This window comes from Fukomys damarensis, unplaced genomic scaffold (genome assembly GCF_012274545.1).
Source record: "Fukomys damarensis isolate Sample0158 unplaced genomic scaffold, DMR_v1.0_HiC HiC_scaffold_39, whole genome shotgun sequence".
Taxonomy (NCBI): domain Eukaryota; kingdom Metazoa; phylum Chordata; class Mammalia; order Rodentia; family Bathyergidae; genus Fukomys; species Fukomys damarensis.
This window is the reverse complement of record NW_022900951.1, coordinates 15,939,336-15,958,360: the sequence shown is the minus strand read 5'-3', so window position 1 is coordinate 15,958,360 and position 19,025 is coordinate 15,939,336. Positions and strand designations below refer to the sequence as shown.

Below are 19,025 nucleotides of genomic sequence, written 5' to 3'. Positions count from 1 at the left end.
TATTTAAATTGCTTCTCGCTCTTATAGTCTTATCGTATTCTTTTTTCATTATTTAGAGAATACTTTCTTAGTTTCTGTAATCAAACCCAAGTAGATATGACCTTACATATTTAGTACAATGCGTTACCCCTGTACACATGGAAAAAAAATAAAAATAAAAAAATTAACGTTTCTAGACCAATATGGCTGTCCATTTCTGTACAATGCCAACTCAACACAGTAAATTGGGATAACTTTTTCCAAAGTTGACAGCGCCGTTAAAGTTTTCCAAAATTCAATTTATATATATATTTATATTTATATAAAAAGTCTAATAATAGCAGTATGTTATGCATCGATAGCAGCAACAGCTTTTCCAGGTTCTTCAGTCATGAACAAAATTTAAGTTTTCCAAAATTCAATTTATATATATATTTATATTTATATAAAAAGTCTAATAATAGCAGTATGTTATGCATCGATAGCAGCAACAGCTTTTCCAGGTTCTTCAGTCATCTGAACAAAATTATAGACATTCAGCACATTCCATTAAAACAAACAAACAAAGGAAAGAATAATATCCAGAAAACAGCAAAGTTCTGCTGCTTGATGCTCCTCTTTGGAAAATATATTATGCTATGCTTAAAATATTCACTTCCAGCGATAGTTCATAGCTGATATTGGTTTTTTATCAGAGGCCAAGTTTAATTTTATTTTATAATGTATTGGGAACATAATAGATATTCCTTTTTTCCCATTAAGTTTATTGGTACATTTAAAGCAAACAATACCGTTACATTTATCATCGGGATAATAGATATTCTTTATGATGGGAAAAATTAGGATGCAATAGTCTAGATAAGTACCTCCGACTTTGCTCCTTATTGTATACAACCTGTTCTTCTGGTAGCCAGGGACATTTAATTGCTTGCTCCTTACCAGGACCATTTCCATAGGTTTCTCTGACAAATGCATGGTATAGTTATGTTATCCCCTCCCACAAATGAGTGTCTATAGTGGATCAGGCTCCCTGCACTGGCAATTTAACTGCTACTTTGCCTCCACCATTGTTTTCCAATAGGCTTTTATATTTTTACCTGAAAAATTTCTCTTTCCTTCCCTTTCATTTTTCCTTTCCCTCCTCTCTTCCCCTCCCCTCTCTTTTCCTTTTTTTTTGTACTAGGGATTGAACCTGGTACCTTCATAGTAAGCTACATCCTTAGCTCGTTTAAAATATTTTTTGAGAGGTTTTTGCTGCATCGCTAAGTTGTCCAGGCTGGGCTCAAACTTGCAATCCTTCTGCCTTAGCCTCCTAGAGTTCTGGCTTACAGGTTACATGTATACCATGCCTGGCTTTAAATATTTCTTGAGAAGGATATTTGAAAACGTTAAATGATACCTCACCCTTACAGCCATACTTGTATATACTCATCCAGTTCATAGGCCTAAATGTTTTCAGTCTTATCTGAGGACCTTTTTTAATGTAGACCAAATTCTTGAGCCATTTTTTTTTAACTCTTCCAGCTTTGCAAAAGAATTGCAAAACTAGAGCAAAAAATTCCTGTAAGCTTTTCATCCTGTTAAGATTTAGCCACATTTGCTCTATTGTTCCCAACCCCTCAGTACTGCGGTTACAGGCTCACCTTCCCTCTCACAGATAAGCATCCATGCACAAATTTCTCTCAGATCCATCACATAGTAAGTTGCAGATGGCATGCCCCTTTACCCCTAGGAATAGTCATTCTTTTATATACTCACTATATAATCTTGAAGATCAGAAAATTCCACTTTGATATATTATCACTTAATTTATAGTCTATATTCAATGTTTGCCTGTTGTCCCACTAAGATTGTCTGTAGCATTTTTTCTTCTATTCCAGGATCCAACCAAAAGTGTCTCACATTGTATTTATAGTTGTCTCCTCTGTTTAGTCTCTTTTAACCTGGTGCAATTCCTCAGCCTTTCTTTTTCGTGATCTTGATGTTTTTAAAGCACACAGATCAGTTATTTTGAGAATTATCTTTCAATTTAGATTGGTCTCTTTCCTCATGGTTAGATTTAGGATACAGAAATCCCACAGCAAGAATGTTGGATCCTTCTCAGTGCCACATACCATGATGTTTGTTTCATTACTGGTAGTGCCAACTGTGGTCATTGGGTTAAGGTCATATCCAAAGGGTTTTGTGACATAAAACTCTTCTTTTTCTCTCTGGGAAATAATTACATTCAGAACGTTGGCTGAGCTGTGCTGTTGAAGCCACAGACCCCTCCCTCCCAGCCAGTGGGTGTGCTGTGTACACCATGCTTGGAGTCAAGTGGCTTTGGGAAAAATAGGACTAGATTCCAGGATATGGACGAAAAAAGTCCTTTGGGGTTTCGCTTTGCAGTCAGTTCACGTTCAGAAGTGTGACAACCTTCTCCTGAGAGTTATTTGTGCCCCTCCACTTACAGAGATGTTTGTTCATATTTTCTGCCAGTCATGGTACTTCAGAAGGTTATATAATCCTGCCCTATGCTCCAGGAAGGCCTTCTTTTACCACTGAAACAAACGTTATGAATCTCCTGTGTTGTATTTTTATTGAGCCTGAAAAAAGCAAGATAAAGAACAAGTGACTTGGGTACCAGCCCTGGCATTTTGATCTATTTGCATCTCTTTAGAAAAAGTCACTTATGCTCCCAGGTCTTTGGATCTCATATCAAAACTGTGGCTAGTAGCAATTTCCTACTTACTTCTCTGGGTTATTGTAGTGATCAAAAGAGACTCTGGTTAAATAGATGAGAAGGTACTTCAAAATAAGAGTGAAAAAATAGTGAGTTCCCTTGATTAATTTGCTGTTTAATTTCTTTCATCAGTCAAGATACCTATTTCCAGGAATTTTTTAAAAAATAGTTTTGCTAGACATCATTTGGCTCACAGTGGCATGCACAGAGCTGGCCAGAAAGCGTGGAGCCTGCCAGACCAACACTGCCTTGTTCGAGATGTGGTGCTCTTGGAGGGTAGCTGGCAGGGTGCTAAGTCTGTATAAGGAAGTGGCAAGCAAGATGTACAGGAAACTCTGCATGTAGGTAAGATTGGAAACTTCAAAGATTGTATCCTGTATTTTGGTCATATACTGTGAAGAAAATATCGAACTTGTTGACACTTCTCTAATTTGAAAGTTTGTGTGTGTGTGTGTGTGTGTGTGTGTGTGTGTGTGTGTGTTTCTAACTTACTTTGTCTATTGGTCAGGGACTGGGATAAAGAATATAAACAGACTTCTTCTTGAATTTTATCCCAAATAATTCACTCCTATTTCTCAGGTAGAAGTTATTTATAAATGTGTGCTCATATGTGGTTGGCCCAGTTTTACTTAGAATAGAACTTCATAGTCTAAGGTGTGAACTGAACCTCTACGTGACCATTTTGTTAAATTAAATTGAAGCAAGGCTGCTCGGAGCCATGCTGATTTGAGACTCTCAGAACCTACCCCATCAGGCTAGTCAGGGCTTTTTTCCCTAGGGGCCTCCTGGGGCAGAGCCTATATCTTTTAGCACTGCTTAGAGAAGCCCACAGTGTGGGCCACCTGCAACAAGTCCCAGAGAATCAGAATGACAAGGGCTGTCTGCCTCTGACAGTGACACCTTTGCTCAGTCTCATCAATGGGCAAACTCATACTTTACTCTTTGGGGGTAGGGTAATGGCAAGAAAGAAGAGCAGATGGCTTATGTCAGTCCTCCAGTGCTAGAAGTGGCTCTTAAATGAGTCAAGGTAGGAATACTTATATAAAGAGAAAATATTTCTGTCCACATCATCTACTACAAGATAACAGTCTTTCCAGGCATGGTGGTACACACCTATAATCCCAGCACTCGGGAGGCTGAGGCAGGAGGACTACTGTGAGTTCGAGACTAGCCTGGGCTACATAGTTCCAGGTCAGTCTCAACTACATAGTGAGACCCTGTCTCAAAAAACCAAAAAAAAAAAAAAAAAAAAATTTTTTTGGGCCGGGGTTTTGGCTCAGTTTTTCTCCCCCCCCCCCCAAAAAAAAAAGGGCCCAAGTTCCCTCCCCGGAAAAAAAAAAAAAAAAAAAAAAAAAGACAAAGGAAGGTCCAAAGATAGCAGTCTTTTCTGTGGCCTCTTTTACCAAGCCCCAAATTTATCCGCTGCTCCTACCCTGTTGTTGGAGCAGAGGCACACACAGAAACACATGGTACTCCAGGAAGTCAATAATGTGTTTTGATCTTGGCAAGGGATTACAGTGAGTCTCTTAGACATCCTCATGGTTGTTATGGCAGAGTGGGTGGTGGGTTTATAGCTCTGGGTGCTGTTCATCTCAACATGTCACTTGTTAGTTTGAGAGGGCTGGGAGGGAATTGGGTGGGGCAACATACAGGATCTGCCTGTCCTAGATGACAGGATTAAAGAAAGGTACGAGCAAGCAAAAGACCTTTTGCCATATATTTCTACACATTATTTGAAATGAAATGTTGGGAACAATTCTATATAATTTTGGGAGAAAATCATTTGATTAGGCCTAGTTCTCCTGCCTATAGGCCAGCTACGGTATGTCAAGACATAGCTCCATTTTGGCCTCCAGTCACAGTTAAGACCTCAAGGGTCTGGTGATGCTGTGATGGTCCAGGACAAGACTGTATGCGCTGAAGACATCCTGGGAGGAACAAAATCTTCATCTGCATAGTTCCTCATTGCTCTAGGATTTTTGCTGCTGCTGCCCCCACTGCCCTCTAAATCACCTTGTACATTTGTTGTTTTCCCCAGTGTACAGAACTCACTGTTCTAAGTGACCTGTTACGTTTGTTATTGTGGTGTACTGAACTCTATGTTCTGAGTGTTCTGTTACATTTGTTTTCTCCTAATGTATGTACAGAATAAAGGTGTAGTAAGCTAGGGGTTGCAAGCTTTCAGCTTTGCAGCCCAGAGCAGCACTGATCAGGCTCAAGCTCAGCTTCTTCTCAAAGGCTCATTTTTTCTCTTTCCTGTATAATAAGTTAACTCGTGCTGTCGTGGCTCACAGGAGAATAGGACCTGATACAGAGGTTCTGGTAACGTCCCCTTTCCCTGTTCCCTACACCTAAACACATTTCTTTTTTGTAGCTCCTTGGACGGCTATCCTCAGTGGAGTACTATGAACATGACAGAGCAGGATAAGATAGTTTTCCCTGTTAACAGTTCATCCTCCTGGTTTTTGGTTCATCCTTATTTGTGAGTTTCTCTGGTGTGAAAAACTATAATGGTGCATAAGATCCTAATGATATAATTGACAATGTGAAATAGGAAGAAAAGGGCTGAAGGTGTAGGGGAAATGGGAAGAGTAGGGGAAAGGAAATAAGAGAAAAGAAAAAAATAGAAGAAAATGAAAATAAAGTATTTGTGAAAGCGAGATGGTTTCTAGATGCTTTCATAGGTAAATGGATGCAACTTGTGACCAGAATGTTAAGTAAAATCAGTCAGACACACAAGCTTAAGTATCTCTCTTTTTTCTTTTTTTTTTTTTTTTTTTTTTTTTTTGGTACCAGGGGTCTAACTTGGGCCCTTGTGCTTGCGAGGCAGGCGGCAGAACCACTAAGCTAAATCCCTGGCCACATAGTTTCTCTTATATGAGAAACAGCATATGTATATTAATGGGAGTAGGGAGAAGTTTGAATACTTCCCCAAATTATCTATTCTATTGTGTCAGAAGTAGTGTAATATATATGCCAGTTTGTTTCATTTATACTAATAGTTTATCTTCATTCCTTGAAAAGAAAGTTCTGGATTATTTGTTTCGTTGTAAAGATCTTTTGGTCTATATCTTGTGCTCTGCATAACTACTTTGAAGATAGATAGTGATACACAGTGTATTAACTAAAGTTATTCTCTTAATATTTAGTTAGGAAATTTTGTTTTATTTTTTCATAAAGAAGAAACCACCTGGCTGCTGAGTCATCTGAACAACTATATCCCTGGGGAATTGTGGGAAAACAGGCATAAGCCAGCTGAGCCCAAGGGCAGAAAGGAGAATAACCTGCAGAGAGTCAAAGAACTTTCTGCATAGACAAGGTGCCCAGAGTCCTGTGTGACTCTAGGCCAATGGGATGATGACACAGGGAAGGCAAGGCAGTTTGGCCAGTATGAAGAAATTCTTCCTGGGGTAGAGAGGTGCCAGCAGGGAAGGAGACTGCCATGGAAGGGGTAAATAACCCACCATGCAAGTTTGATCCAGACTGGCTTTACATCAGCAAAATGGTGGTATTCAAATACTGTATTTTAGAAATTCAGATCATGTTAAAGAAGTATTCATTGTATTCAGGAATCACCTATTCCCCACTACTGTGTGACCCTTCTCCTGGCAATGTCTGAGAAAAGGTGCTGTCTTGGGCACCATGAGCTAGCCTGTTAGCATTGAGAGCCTTGCTGAAAACTGGCCTTTGTCTTGTCCAATCCACATACTGCTTGACAGCTGTTTTCCAGCTCAAGACCAAGTTAATCATATTTGTAACCTTATTACCAGGATCTGATCAGGTAACCCTTTAAGCTTCTGTTGAGAAATTGGCTTTAAATAATAGGCTGAGTTACCATTTTTTTCTTTTTTTATTGAATTTATTGGTGCTTTTTAAGTATAGAGTAAGTTACATTCATCATTGGGATCTTGCATTGCCATTTTTATAGATCAAAAATGGTTCAATATTAACAATTATGGTTCAACCTGCCACATGATTGAAACTGATAATTTGTAATTTTATACCGATTATAGCCTTCCTGTACATATACCTGCAAAACCCTGAGTAATGTGACATCTCAAACTCAGCTGTTTTCTGTGTCTTCACCACCCAGCATTCACCAGTATCTAAGCCTAATGGTCATAAATTTAACAAACCTTCTGCATTTTAACAAAGTGGTGCTTTTCTGAGTGGCTTGTTTTCACCTTTTACACCTGCCCAGTAGAGAGCAGAGAGATTTTTTAAACTTAGGGACCTCCAATTGGCACCGTGTAACCCTACCTCCTGGCTGACTTTGTTCCTCAGCATATTTGTTTGTTTGTTTGTTTATACTGTTTTTATTTTCTTTTTTCTTCCTTCACCATTGTTGGTGGGAGTGCAGACTGGTGCAACCACTATGGAAATCGACATGGAGATACCTCAAAGAGCTGGGACTAGAGGTTCCATTTGACCCAGCCATCCCTCTACTGGGTATCTTTCCAAAAGAATTAAAAGAATCATATCACAGTGATATATGCACACCTATGTTTATAGTGGCACAGTTTGTAATAGCTAAAACTTGGAAGCAGCCCATTTGCCCATCGGTTGGAAACTGGATAAAGAAGATGTGTTTTTTTCTATAAAATGTTCCTCAGCATTTAAATAGGAATGGGGAATATTGATGACATTGTGCTAAGTGAAATATGACAGATACAAAAAGACAAATACTACGTGATTCCACTTATATGAGGTACCTGAAATAGTCAATTTCACAGAGACAAAAAGTAGGACAGTGTTTACTAGGGGCTGGGATACAGAGTGGTAAGGGGAATTGTTCCTTAATGGAGATGGATGGTAATAATGGTAACATAACAATGTGATGTACTTAATGCTACTGAACTGTGTAATTTTAAATGGTTAAGATGGTAAATGTTATATTTATTTTATCACAATATTTTTTTCTCTCATTATGTTTATTGGTACGTTTTAGGTATAAAGTACAGTTATATTCATCATTGGGATCTTGTACCTTTACATGACAGATCTTGGTTCTCATTTTTTCCCCTTATCCCTGACTTCCTTCACCCCCTCCTCCCTTCCCTATTTACAAATACTTTTCCATTTTTTCATTTTCTCATATTTTTTTCTTTTCCCTTAATACCTTTCCCTTATGCTTCCCACTTCCCCTACACCTTTAGCCCTTTTCTTCCTATTTCACATTGTCTGTTATATCATTAGGATCTTATGTACCTTTATAGTTTTCCACACCAGAGAAACTATTTGGTATTTATACATGTGTGACTTATTTATTTCACTTAGGAGTATATCCTCAATATGAATCCATTTTCCTATGAATGAAGCTAATTTCTCATTCTTTATGGCTGAGTAATATTTCATTTTATAGAAAAACCACATCTTCTTTGTCCAGTCTCCAACTGATGGGCAAATGGGCTGTTTCCAAGTTTTAGCTATAACAAACTGTGCCGCTTGTTTAAACATAGGTGCGCATATATCACTGTGGTATGATTCTTTTAATTCTTTTGGGAAGATACCCAGCAAAAGAATGGCTGGGTCAAATGGAACCTCTAGTCCCAGCTCTTTGAGGTATCTCCATATCGATTTCCATAGTGGTTGCACCAGTCTGCACTTCTACCAACAATGGAGAAGGGTTCCTTTCTCCACACAACCCCACCAACATTTGTTATTGGTTGATTTCTTGATAGCAGCCATTCTTTGTGGGGTGAGGTGGAATCTCAGTGTTGTTCTCGTCTGCATCTCTCAAATGAACAGTGATGTGGAACATTTTTTCGTGTATTTACTTGCTGCTTTAACTTCTTTTTCTGAGAAATATCTGTTCATTTCAGATGTCCATTTTTGAATCGGGTCTTTATTTTGGGGGGGGCTGGTTTTTTGTGTTCTTTATATATTCTAGATAATAGTCCTTTGTCTGAGGAGTAGCTGGTAAAATTTTTTTCACACATTGTAGGTTGTCTCTTAGTTCTGTTGATGGTTTCTTTTGCAGTGCAGAAGAAGCTTTTTAATAAGATGAGATCCCAGTTGTTGATTCTTTCTATTTCCCATGCTACTGGGGGTTTGTTCATGAAGTCTTTTCCTATGCCAGTGTCTTCAAGAGTTCTGCCTAACTTATTTTCCATCACTATATTTTTAAAAGGAGCCATATCACCTATTGCCATATGCTGACACCAGATCCAACCTTGGTGTTCATCTAAAAAAGGTGGTAAGAAAATACATAACACTTCAGCTGTTTTAATCCATTTTGTGTTACAATAACAAAATACCTGAGGCTCGCTACTTCACATAGAAGAGAGATTTATTTTGGCTCACAGGTTTGGTAGCAAGGAAGCTCAGGAGCATGGCACCAGGATCAGTTGGGCTTCTGGTGAGGGTTTCATAATGGAAAAGCAGAAGGGCACATGTGGAAGAGCATGAGTGTGATAATAAGACAAAAGGGAAACTGACCTGCTCTATAACAACCTGTTCTTGTAGTAAATAATCCAGTCCCAAGAGATGTAACTCACTCCCTGAGACCTAATCCAATCTCAGAGAACTAGCTCAATCTCTCAAGAAAGTCATTAATCCACTCACAAGGGCAGTACCCCCATGACCTAATTACGGCCCACTAGGGCCCCCCTCTTAAATAGTCCCACTACCTCTCATTGTCACTATACTGGAGACCAGCCTCCAATCACATGAACCTCTGGGAGATAAACCATTTCCAAACCATATCGCTATCCTTATGTCGTCATCTCCAGCTGGGTTTCTCAGAGTGGCTCCCCTTCTGCCAGGCCATCTTGCAGGTACCACATATTCCTATTCAGGTAAGGGTACTTTTGAAGCTCTATTTGTTGAGGGTTCTTGGGATCAAATCCAGTCCTGTATATACTAGGCAAGCACTTTACCAACTTACTTTTTGGTCTTCTCAAAGGATGAAATTACTCAGCTTTTTGGAACCAAATGTCTTAGGAACAAAGTTCTATGGTCAAACCCATTAATCATCTTATGGCTTGTTTTTGGTTTTCCAGAACAACTTCAAAAACATATCCACAGTCTCCAAAGACTGTGAAGCCACCATACCAAGGATCTCCTGTGAAGTACCGCTTTCCCCCCAATCCCAGCCAAGAGACACTCAAGAAGAAAGCAGAGAAAGAGAAGAGTAATAAGGAAAGGGAAAATGCTTCCGGTCTTCAGGCTGCTGGCCCACCTGGAGAGGAAATCCCAGAGAAGCATGTGACAGACAAGCAGGCCACAGAGAAGCATGTGGTGGCCAAGCAGGCCACTGAGAAGAATGAGGCAGACAAACATGCTACTGAGAAGCATGTGGTGGCCAAGCAGGCCACCGAGAAGCATGAGGCAGACAAGCAGGCCACCGAGAAGCACAAGGCAGACAAACATGCTACCGAGAAGCATGAGGCAGACAAGCAGGCCACTGAGAAGCACATGGTGGACAAGCACACCACAGAGAAGCATGCTACCATAGGAGGGAGGGCCGAGAGCAGTACAGGTAGACCTTCTTTGTCAGTGTCGCCACTGGGTGGTAGCGTTCCAAAGATGGCTCTCCCTGATCCAGTCTGCTTGCCATTTTCTCGTGTTTAGGGAGAGAGGGGGGTTCTCCTTGGGAAAATGGCATCCCCTTGTAGTGCTTTATCTGGCTTGCTTGCTGCTCCTGAGACCCTCCACACTATCTCCCGAGCATCCCCTTGAGGAACATACCTAGGGGCTGACTCTTCTCACAGCTGTGGAAACTCACAGGAGTGTCCAGTTAGATAAGCTGCAGCCAGCTGGCATCTGCACTTCCCATAAGAAAGGGTCTTCCTTCAGTTCTTAAAGCCTCTGTGATTCAGTGTGTTTGCCTAGATAGCAGCTGCTGGGAGACTTGCTTGTGACTCTGTTTTTCTTTCTCAGCTGTCCACCACCCTTTACTGTGGAATGAACCTAGCCAGGGCCACAGCTGGCCTATCACAGCTTCTGCTCAGTGGTTTATTGTGACACTGTCCTGGCAGCATTTCCCATCACCACACTGCATTGGATTTTTTTGTATCTGAGCAGCAGCTGCTGTTTGTGTGGAAACATTACTGGTATGTTCATTTACCTTGATCTTTTCTTCTTACTGCCTCTTTTCTGACATAGCTTTGGGGAAGCCCACAGCAGGCACCACGGATGCAGGAGAGGCTGCAAAGATCCTGGCTGAAAAGAGACGACAGGCTCGGCTGCAGAAAGAACAGGAGGAACAAGAACGCCTGGAGAAAGAAGAACAGGAGAGGTATGCAAGTGCTCAGAGCTTCAGCAGGATCTTATGTAAAAGCTGGGATGCAAAGAGCAGCTTGCCTTTCTCTTTGTGATTTTGGTTTGCTAAAACCTAAGCAGAAGTATAAGACCTAGAATGGCTGGACTGTATCTTCTGTTTACAGGTGGAACTTTGCTCTTTTTAGAGGACCTGAACACATAGGGGTTGGATCTAAACGTTACAGGCAGCTTCCCTTTCTCCTCTTGAACTTGGAGAACAGGCAGGCCTACGGGGAGAATGTGGACTATAGAATAAAAATGGCCTTGGGAAGACAGAAGGTTCTGGATATAGAGAATTTGCTTCTGCTTCCCAAATTGTTTTCTCTCCCAGCTTATCCTAACTTATACCCTAGAGTGAGAGTGAAAAGAATTGGGCAGGGTCCCCTAGATGGGGGGATAAGGGGAGCCAAGCTCATAGCCCATGAACAATGAGCTGTGGGGAAGACCTTACAAAACATGTCACTGCAGTGGTCCTTAAACTTTGGAGGGTGTCAGAATCATGCAGAGAACACAGTGAAGATGCACTGGTCTAAGCCCTGCTCTGTTTTAGTAGCTCAGCAGTGTTCAGTGTGGCGATAGTGCCAGGCCACTTTGTGGCAGTACAGTCCTGCCTTTTCTGATCTTTGTATTCAGAGAGGGAATACATACATATTAAAGGACAAGGTTGATTTTTATTGGTAAGGGAAGCTTTTAGAATAATCAGAGTGCAATCCAGTGCTGTTTAGAGAGCGAACACAGCAAGAAGCAAGTGGTGTTATGGCACTGGAAGGCCTTCGCTGAATTTAAATTAATAAATAGTAAGTTATTCTCGATCCTTTATGATCTCTGCTTACAGGTTTACTGATCTGATTTTGTGTGTGTGTATGTGGTACTGAGGATTGAACACAGGGCCTTCACAGTGATCTGCATCTCCAGCCCACTTATATTTTATGTTAAGTTTAGGTATATTTTAGGTACATATTATGATCACATTCATCATTGGGAATTTGTACCTGTACATGATATATCTTGGTTCTTGTTTTTTGCACATTCCCTTTCCCTCCACTAAGTCTAGTTCATGCGGTAGAGGGTGACAGATAAATAGTTACCGCAATTTGCCACTTATTTTTATTACCTGTTTTGAGACAGGCTTTCACTAAGTCACTGAGGTGCCCAGGTGAGGCTCAAATTTGGGGCTCCTTCTGCCTCAGCCTCCCAGAGTGCTGAGATTACCAGTGCCTGCCACCAACCTGACTTAATCTAATTTTTTAAATTTGTGGTATCTGGCTGATTCCTTCTTCAGTTCTGGGTTACTGCAATTATTTTCTAATTCCAGCCTTTCAGTTAACAACAGTAGACTTGGTTCTTGTTGAGTGTTCAGGCTTGCTTGGGTGGGCCATAGGTCATGTGAAGGGAGCTCACAGGATGATGAATCACAGGACCTCAAATGACAGGCTTTGGTAATTGCAGGCCCTCGAGGTAAGGTACATGCTCTGAGCTGGAGAGTGATAAGATTGTGGTTGTGTGCTTAGGAAGGGGAAGTTCTCTACCTTTTGGCCACCATCCTTTCTCTTACATTACCTTCACAGCCCAGCTCCTGAATATTGATTGTACTTCCTATCTTTACTTCCTCAACTCACACTTACTCTTCCAACCTTGTATCTACCATTACTCCTAATCTCTAGACTCCTGAGTCTCATCTATCCACTCCTCATCCCTTAAATATTATCTTAGCTTCCAGTCCTCAGTTTTTGGTCAGCTTCTTACCTGACAAGTCCTCTCTGAATAGTATTGTTCCCTCCTGCTCTGTGATTATCCTTACCACACTACTAGTTTCCTCTGGCTTCAAAGGATTTAGGGTTCATATTTCATGCAGCAGTCACATGTTGAGCCTTTGGTGTGTTAAATCAACTATCCTGTCCTCTCATTTTCTACCCTCTTTCTCCCTTTGCCTTGTTTTATCGTCTGTTTCTTAAAGCTAATTTCATCTTGCTTTGTAAACTTTCCAGACTTTCTGGAGTAAGGGAGGTACTATATAACACATGTCTGTGAAGACTGCTGAATCTGAGCTTGTGGCCTGGTCTCTGTCCAGGGCTGCATGTCCTAGTACCATAGCCTCTAGGCATATGTGGCTACTGAAAGGTAGGTTGGAGAATGTTCGGTTCTTCAGCTATAGTAGCCGCATTTCAGTATTCAGTAGCTAGATATGGCTAGTAGCTATTGCAGTGGGCAACATAATTCTATAGAATATTTTCTTCATCACAGAAAGTTCTGTTGGATAGTACTTACTAGAACCTACAGACTATACAGCTGTCCATGTTTTTGACATATTTATCTCGAATTCAGCAATTCCAAAGCATGTTAATATCACTCACCCAAATTTGCTTTTCCTTGTACAAGTTATGTGCCCCCATCTATGCCAACACCCAAGTCAGAAGTCTCAGAGCCACTCTCAACTGTTTCCTTTCCATCTTCCACATTCCCATTAGTTGTCAGGTCAGTCTTCGTTAGCTGTCACATTAGTATCTCTCTTCTCTCCCTTCCCCTTTAGCCCTTGTGTCTAACCTAGACTGTGGGCAGCATCCCAACTGGGTGCCTTGCTCCTGGTTGTCAGGAGTGATTCTACATGATTTTTGGGGAAAAGCATTTCATAATTAAATTATGATTAGGGCTGAGTTTTCCTGTCTATAGGCCACCTACAGCACGTCAAGACATAACTCTATTTTCACCTCTGGTCACAGCTAGACCTCAGTGGTCTGCTTGATGTGATTATGCTCCAGGTCAGGACTACACCAGCTGGAGACATCCTGGGAGGAACCAATCTTCATCCACATAGTTCATTATTGTTCTAGGATTATCTTCTCTGTACTCTTGAGTCATTTGCTACTTTTGTTTCTGCTGATGTTCTGAATAAAGGTGTGGCAAGCTCAGGGTCTGGGGTCTTTGCCGTCTTGAATAGAGCAGCATTGATCAGGCCAAAGCTCAGCTTCTTTTCTAAGTCTCATTTCTGTCTATATATTAATTAATTCACCCTGTGCTGTCATGACTCGCAGGAGACTAGGACCTGATGCAGAGGTGCTAATAATGTCCCCTTTCCCTGTTTCCTGTTCCTGGTCTCCCAGAGCTTGTCCACTATCCATGCTGTATCCACAGTGACCTTTCTCAAATAAGTGTGATTGTCCTGCTCCTGTCCTCTAACAAGCTAGTGGCTCCCCTGTGACAGGATCCATCCAAACCCATCCACAGGCCTTGAAGGCCTGCCATGAACTGGCTGCTCCCCGCCTTTCTTCTTGCTTTCCTTCTAGGCTGCATTCCCCGCCAACACAGCTCCATACCTCCAAAGTTTCGCTTTGACCGTGCCCCTACACAGACTCATGCTCCTTCTTGCCAGATGTATTTTCTTAAACTGCAGGTTAAACTCACTCCTCTGTAGCCAGACTGGCCCTGTAATGGTGAGAGAACTGACCTCCCCCTTTCTTCCTCCTTTCTGATCTCAGCTGTTAGCTAACAGGTACCAGCCTCATTATTTTTGTTTTGTTTTGTTTTTGGTACCAGGAATCGAACTCAACTCGGGTCCTTGCTCTTGAGAGGCAGGCAGCAGAACCACTGAATTAAATCCCTGGTCCTACCAGCCTCATTATTTATAGGCTCTTTTCCCCCTAGAAAGCATTGCAAAAGACTGGGGTACAGTCTTCGGATTTCTGATGTCTGGTGCTCAGTAGATGGATGAGAAAGGAAGATAAGGAAGAAGCTTGACTGAGAAACCATGGCAGTAACAGGTTAAGCTAAAGTGATATGGTGAAGGCAAACCAGGAAAGAGAGTCTACAGACTTGCATAACTGAAAAGAAGTGGGCAGATTTGAAGTTGGTGCTGAGATTTGACTCAGAGGACTTAGGAGAATGATTTACCCAATAACAGATAATGGAAGGGCAGAAGAAATTGATTTTAAAGAATAAAAATTATGTTTGATATTAGATAAACTAAATATAAGGTACCCATGGAATACCCAGGTGATTGGAAATGGAATTGAAACTTGGATCCTAGGTTAAAAATGAGCCTAAATACTTAACCCAAAATCATTTTTTCCTTTTTCTTGCCAGAATGTGAATCTTTGCATAGTGCCATGTGTGAGGTGAGAAAGGAAAGTACCGGACACCCTGGGGCTGGAACACAGCTGATACCACTTGGAATAAGATTATCCTTGCATCTGTTTTATGCTTAGAGTTAATATTTAAAACCATAGAAATGTGATTGACAGTTGAGAAAATATAGAGAAAAATAAAAATATTTGAGCCAAACCATGGAAAGCCCAATTATTGTCACCACCTGGTGAGAGAAACACTATCCAAGTCAGGGATGGGAAAGACTTCCCTTAATAGAAGGACTGACCAACAGTCCAGACAACAGTGCCCTAAGAAGAGCAGAAGCTATTCCAGTCCCAACTAACAGTGACATCAGAGCTCTCTCAGGAACATGAAAAACACCCCCAGCACCTGGGCTTGGGGTGGCCCAAGACGTATAATGGGGTTCTTGGTGTTGGAGCAAGCATCTTAAACTCCACATCTACTCTGGGCAAGGCACTGGTAGAAACTATTAAGCAAGAGCTCTTCCCAGGATTCCAAAATACATCACATGAAGTCATATTAAGAAGCTGAAGTAACTGCTAGAGGCCCAAATCAAAGAACATTCAGGCAGGGCATCCCACAAGTAATGTCACGTAGCCAGACTAAAGTTTGGTGTCCAAGTGAAGACCCTATTCCTAGAGTTGCAAGCAGAGGTCCCAGGACTGTTCAGACCAGGCTTCTTGCTAGCTCAGCCTCCAGATGTCAGATGGTCTTGGTATGAGCTAGAATAGGCAAGACCTCTCTGAATGGGGCTTGGGCAGCAGGGCAGGGCAGCAGCCAAGGTAAGGAGCCTGAAAAATACAGCCTCTCTTGGCACAGGGTTGAAGAAAGGGCCTTATGAAGAGATGTTCAGGCTGTCGCATCTGTGAGACATGTCCAAGCTGAGGAAAGACTACTGGTCTTGGGATTTAGGAGATGAACAGAGATTTTTGGTGGGAAATTATTGAGAAGAAGGGTAGATGCCCCAAGTGTAAGCTGGTCATTCCATGGTCACAAGTGGAACGCAGATAGAGGACTATGGAGGGTGGCTTGGGGTACATATATTTTTAGGGTGTGGAAAGGTACATGTAGAAAGGTGCAACTGGCATTGGAAGGAAGAGGGGCTAGCAAGAAGAACGTGAAGCTACCAGGAGGATGTGGAATTCATAGTACAAGTAGTGGCATTTGCAATCCTTTACATCTAAGCAGAGGAAGAAAAGGGAAATTCTTCAGCAAATAATACTATAAAAGGGTGAAGTTTAAGAAGCTCAAGTCAGGTGACCTCAGTCTTCTCTATAAAATGGTTCTTGTTTTTATTTTAAAAATTGGTCAAGATACACACAAAAGGTAGTGAGGCTTTACATTTATTAAAGTTAAGAAGCCGGGCGTGTTGGCGCATGCCTGTAATCCCAGCACTTGGGAGGCTGAGGCAGGAGGATCGCTGTGAGTTCAAGACCAGCCTGGGCTACATAGTGAGTTCCAGGTCAGTCTCAACTACATAGTGAGACCCTGTCTCAAAAAACCAAAAAAGAAAGAAAAGAAAGAAAGAAAGAAAGAAAGAAAAAGGTAAGAAAAGAAGTATGCTCTGGGGCTGGGGATTTAGCTCAGTGGTTCCGCCACCTGCCTCGCAAGCGCAAGGTCCCAAGTTCAATCCCTGGTACACACACACACACACACACACACACACACATACACACAAAAGAAGTATGCTCTGCAGATGAGAATGGGCCATTCCATGAACTGGTTTTTAAAATTGGAAGGAAGGCAGGATTATGTGATTTTTTAAAATTCAAATATACTGGGCTGGGGATTTAGTGGTTCTGCCACCTGCCTCGCAAGTGCAAGGTCCTGAGTTTGATCCCCAGTACAAAAAAAAAAAAAAATTCAAACATACCTATAGAAATGTCATTTTATATTTGAACAAATATTAAATTTAAAGAAAAAATATTGTACTTAATGTAGAATTACTAAGAATATCAGATGGAAATGGAGAGTTAGATACTTAACTGTCAAAATGACAGAGTCCCCTCACATAGTTCCTGTTTATTACACCCTCTTTTGCATAACTGGAAAAAAGAGGCTCCCTGAATCACTCATTTAAGTCACGGTATGGTGTATTATGCAAAAGCCTATGTGAGGTAAAACAACTTCTGATTCTTCATTCAATCATCTGTTTATAAAACATGCATTCCATGTATAAAGTGCAGAATCTGTTCCGGATTAATCAAATCATTGTGCCATCCATTCATATCCATGCCTACCCTTCCTCTTGGAGTTTTTAAAAAATTATACAATAAAACCAGTTAATCTTCAAAAAGTGGCTGGTGATGCCATCAGCTAAGGAGGAAGATGAAGATGGAGAAAAGGTGGCAATTTGAACTGTCCATAGGAGATCCAAAGAATAGGATCAAAATGTGTCAGCCAAGACTACGGCGCACATAACCAGTTATCCTTGTTTATGTTTTTTTCCAGCCAGTGCTGGGTGGTCTAGGAAGGGCATGAGTGGTCCTGGGGGTCACCTGGGCCTGGCATTGTGCAACAGAGTGACCTCCATGCCATCACAGAAATGCTCAGGAGGGGATCAGATGCCTGGGGGGCGGCAATGAGAGAAAAGAGAAGCAGATCCAAATACACAGTGCTCCCTACTGCAGACCGTCAGAGAAAGAGGCAGAAGGATGGAGTGAGATCAGATCAAAGAAGTTAATGATGGAAATTAAGCTTTTCTTTTAAGATGAAAACTTTTAAGCACATAGGATCAGTGAAACCTATGTACTCATCTGTAAGATTACACAAAAGCTGAGCACTTGTCAGTGATGTAAGATGTGACAGGGTAGAACAGAAGAGGGAGTAAGGAGCTGGAGGTTTAGACAGGGGCCATTATATGAACACTCTCACCAGTGGCCAGCAACAGGGACACAAGCTGTATCAGCTAAATGCCATGTGGTAATAGTGCACTATTTTCTTTTGCTTTCTGCTTAGTGACAAAGGGAGAAGCGGGCTTATAGGGTAACAACAAGAACCCATAAGTCTTTCAAACTCTAGGGAACTTAGTAACAATGGCAAAGGTTGTGGGCCAAGTGGCCTACAGCAGAGGGCAGTAGGGAAAAGGATGAAATAATCATCTGAATATTTGGAGAGGATTATGAAAGACCTGGATTCACACAGGGGAAGCCAGTCTGCTGTGTGTGTGTTGCCAGTTTTCACCTGCTTTGGGAGAAGCACAGTATTCTCCAATGGAAAGGACAAGCAGGGGCTGATAATGAGGATTGTGGAGATTTAGGGGCCATAGGGTGTTACTGCATGTGTCCATCCAGACACTTCAAAGTCCTGATGGTAAAAATGAAAGAAGCAGTGGGTTTTCAGGCCCTGAAAATGACGATAACAGACACTTTTTGAAGTAATTTATATGTTAATTCACATACTATGTATCCTTTGTGTTTTAACTTCTCTGGGTCAATTACTACTGGCTTTTTAAAAAGGGGTAAAAAATGAAGTACTCTGGTTAACATTTTGGATAAATCTTGTTATTAACACATTCATTTTTTAAAATCCTGCATTGGAAATAGTACCTAGTGTTTCATTATAAAATCTAAAAGAGTGGGAGTTTCTGATTAGGCCCCCAAATGTTCTTCTGTAGAATACTTATTTAAATTTTAGTTTCTCCACAATGCCTCCAGGCATTTCAACCTCTGCTGGCATAGAGTATGTTATTGTGCACTGTTAAGTCTTGGGCTAATGCCTTTTCATATTTCTTCACCTTTTAAAATATTTCTTTGGTAAGACATAGGCTATTTGCATGATGCCTGAAGCTGACCATTAGGATGGAAAGACTGTCTGTCTTGATCTTTTTATAACAACAAAACAGCACCTCAGTAAGTCAGTGCAATATGCTTCCAAATGAAGGTAATTTCTGAAAAACATACAGATTTGTAGATGCACTTAAATGAACTTTGGGGTTGGAGAGAGGTTTAATTTTAAA

At 41.2% G+C, this 19,025-nt stretch overlaps 1 protein-coding gene across 6 annotated transcripts in view; it reads left to right on the top strand.

The window, feature by feature from the left end:
* Map7d2 (MAP7 domain containing 2) overlaps positions 1 to 19,025 on the top strand; it is a 135,845-nt gene that overhangs the window by 105,636 nt on the left and 11,184 nt on the right. For all 6 annotated transcript variants that reach the window (XM_033760104.1, XM_033760103.1, XM_033760105.1 and 3 more), the window contains 2 exons: positions 9,703 to 10,181; positions 10,808 to 10,940. In XM_033760104.1, coding sequence (XP_033615995.1) covers positions 9,703 to 10,181; positions 10,808 to 10,940 — 612 coding nt within the window. The remainder of the gene's footprint in view (positions 1 to 9,702; positions 10,182 to 10,807; positions 10,941 to 19,025) is intronic.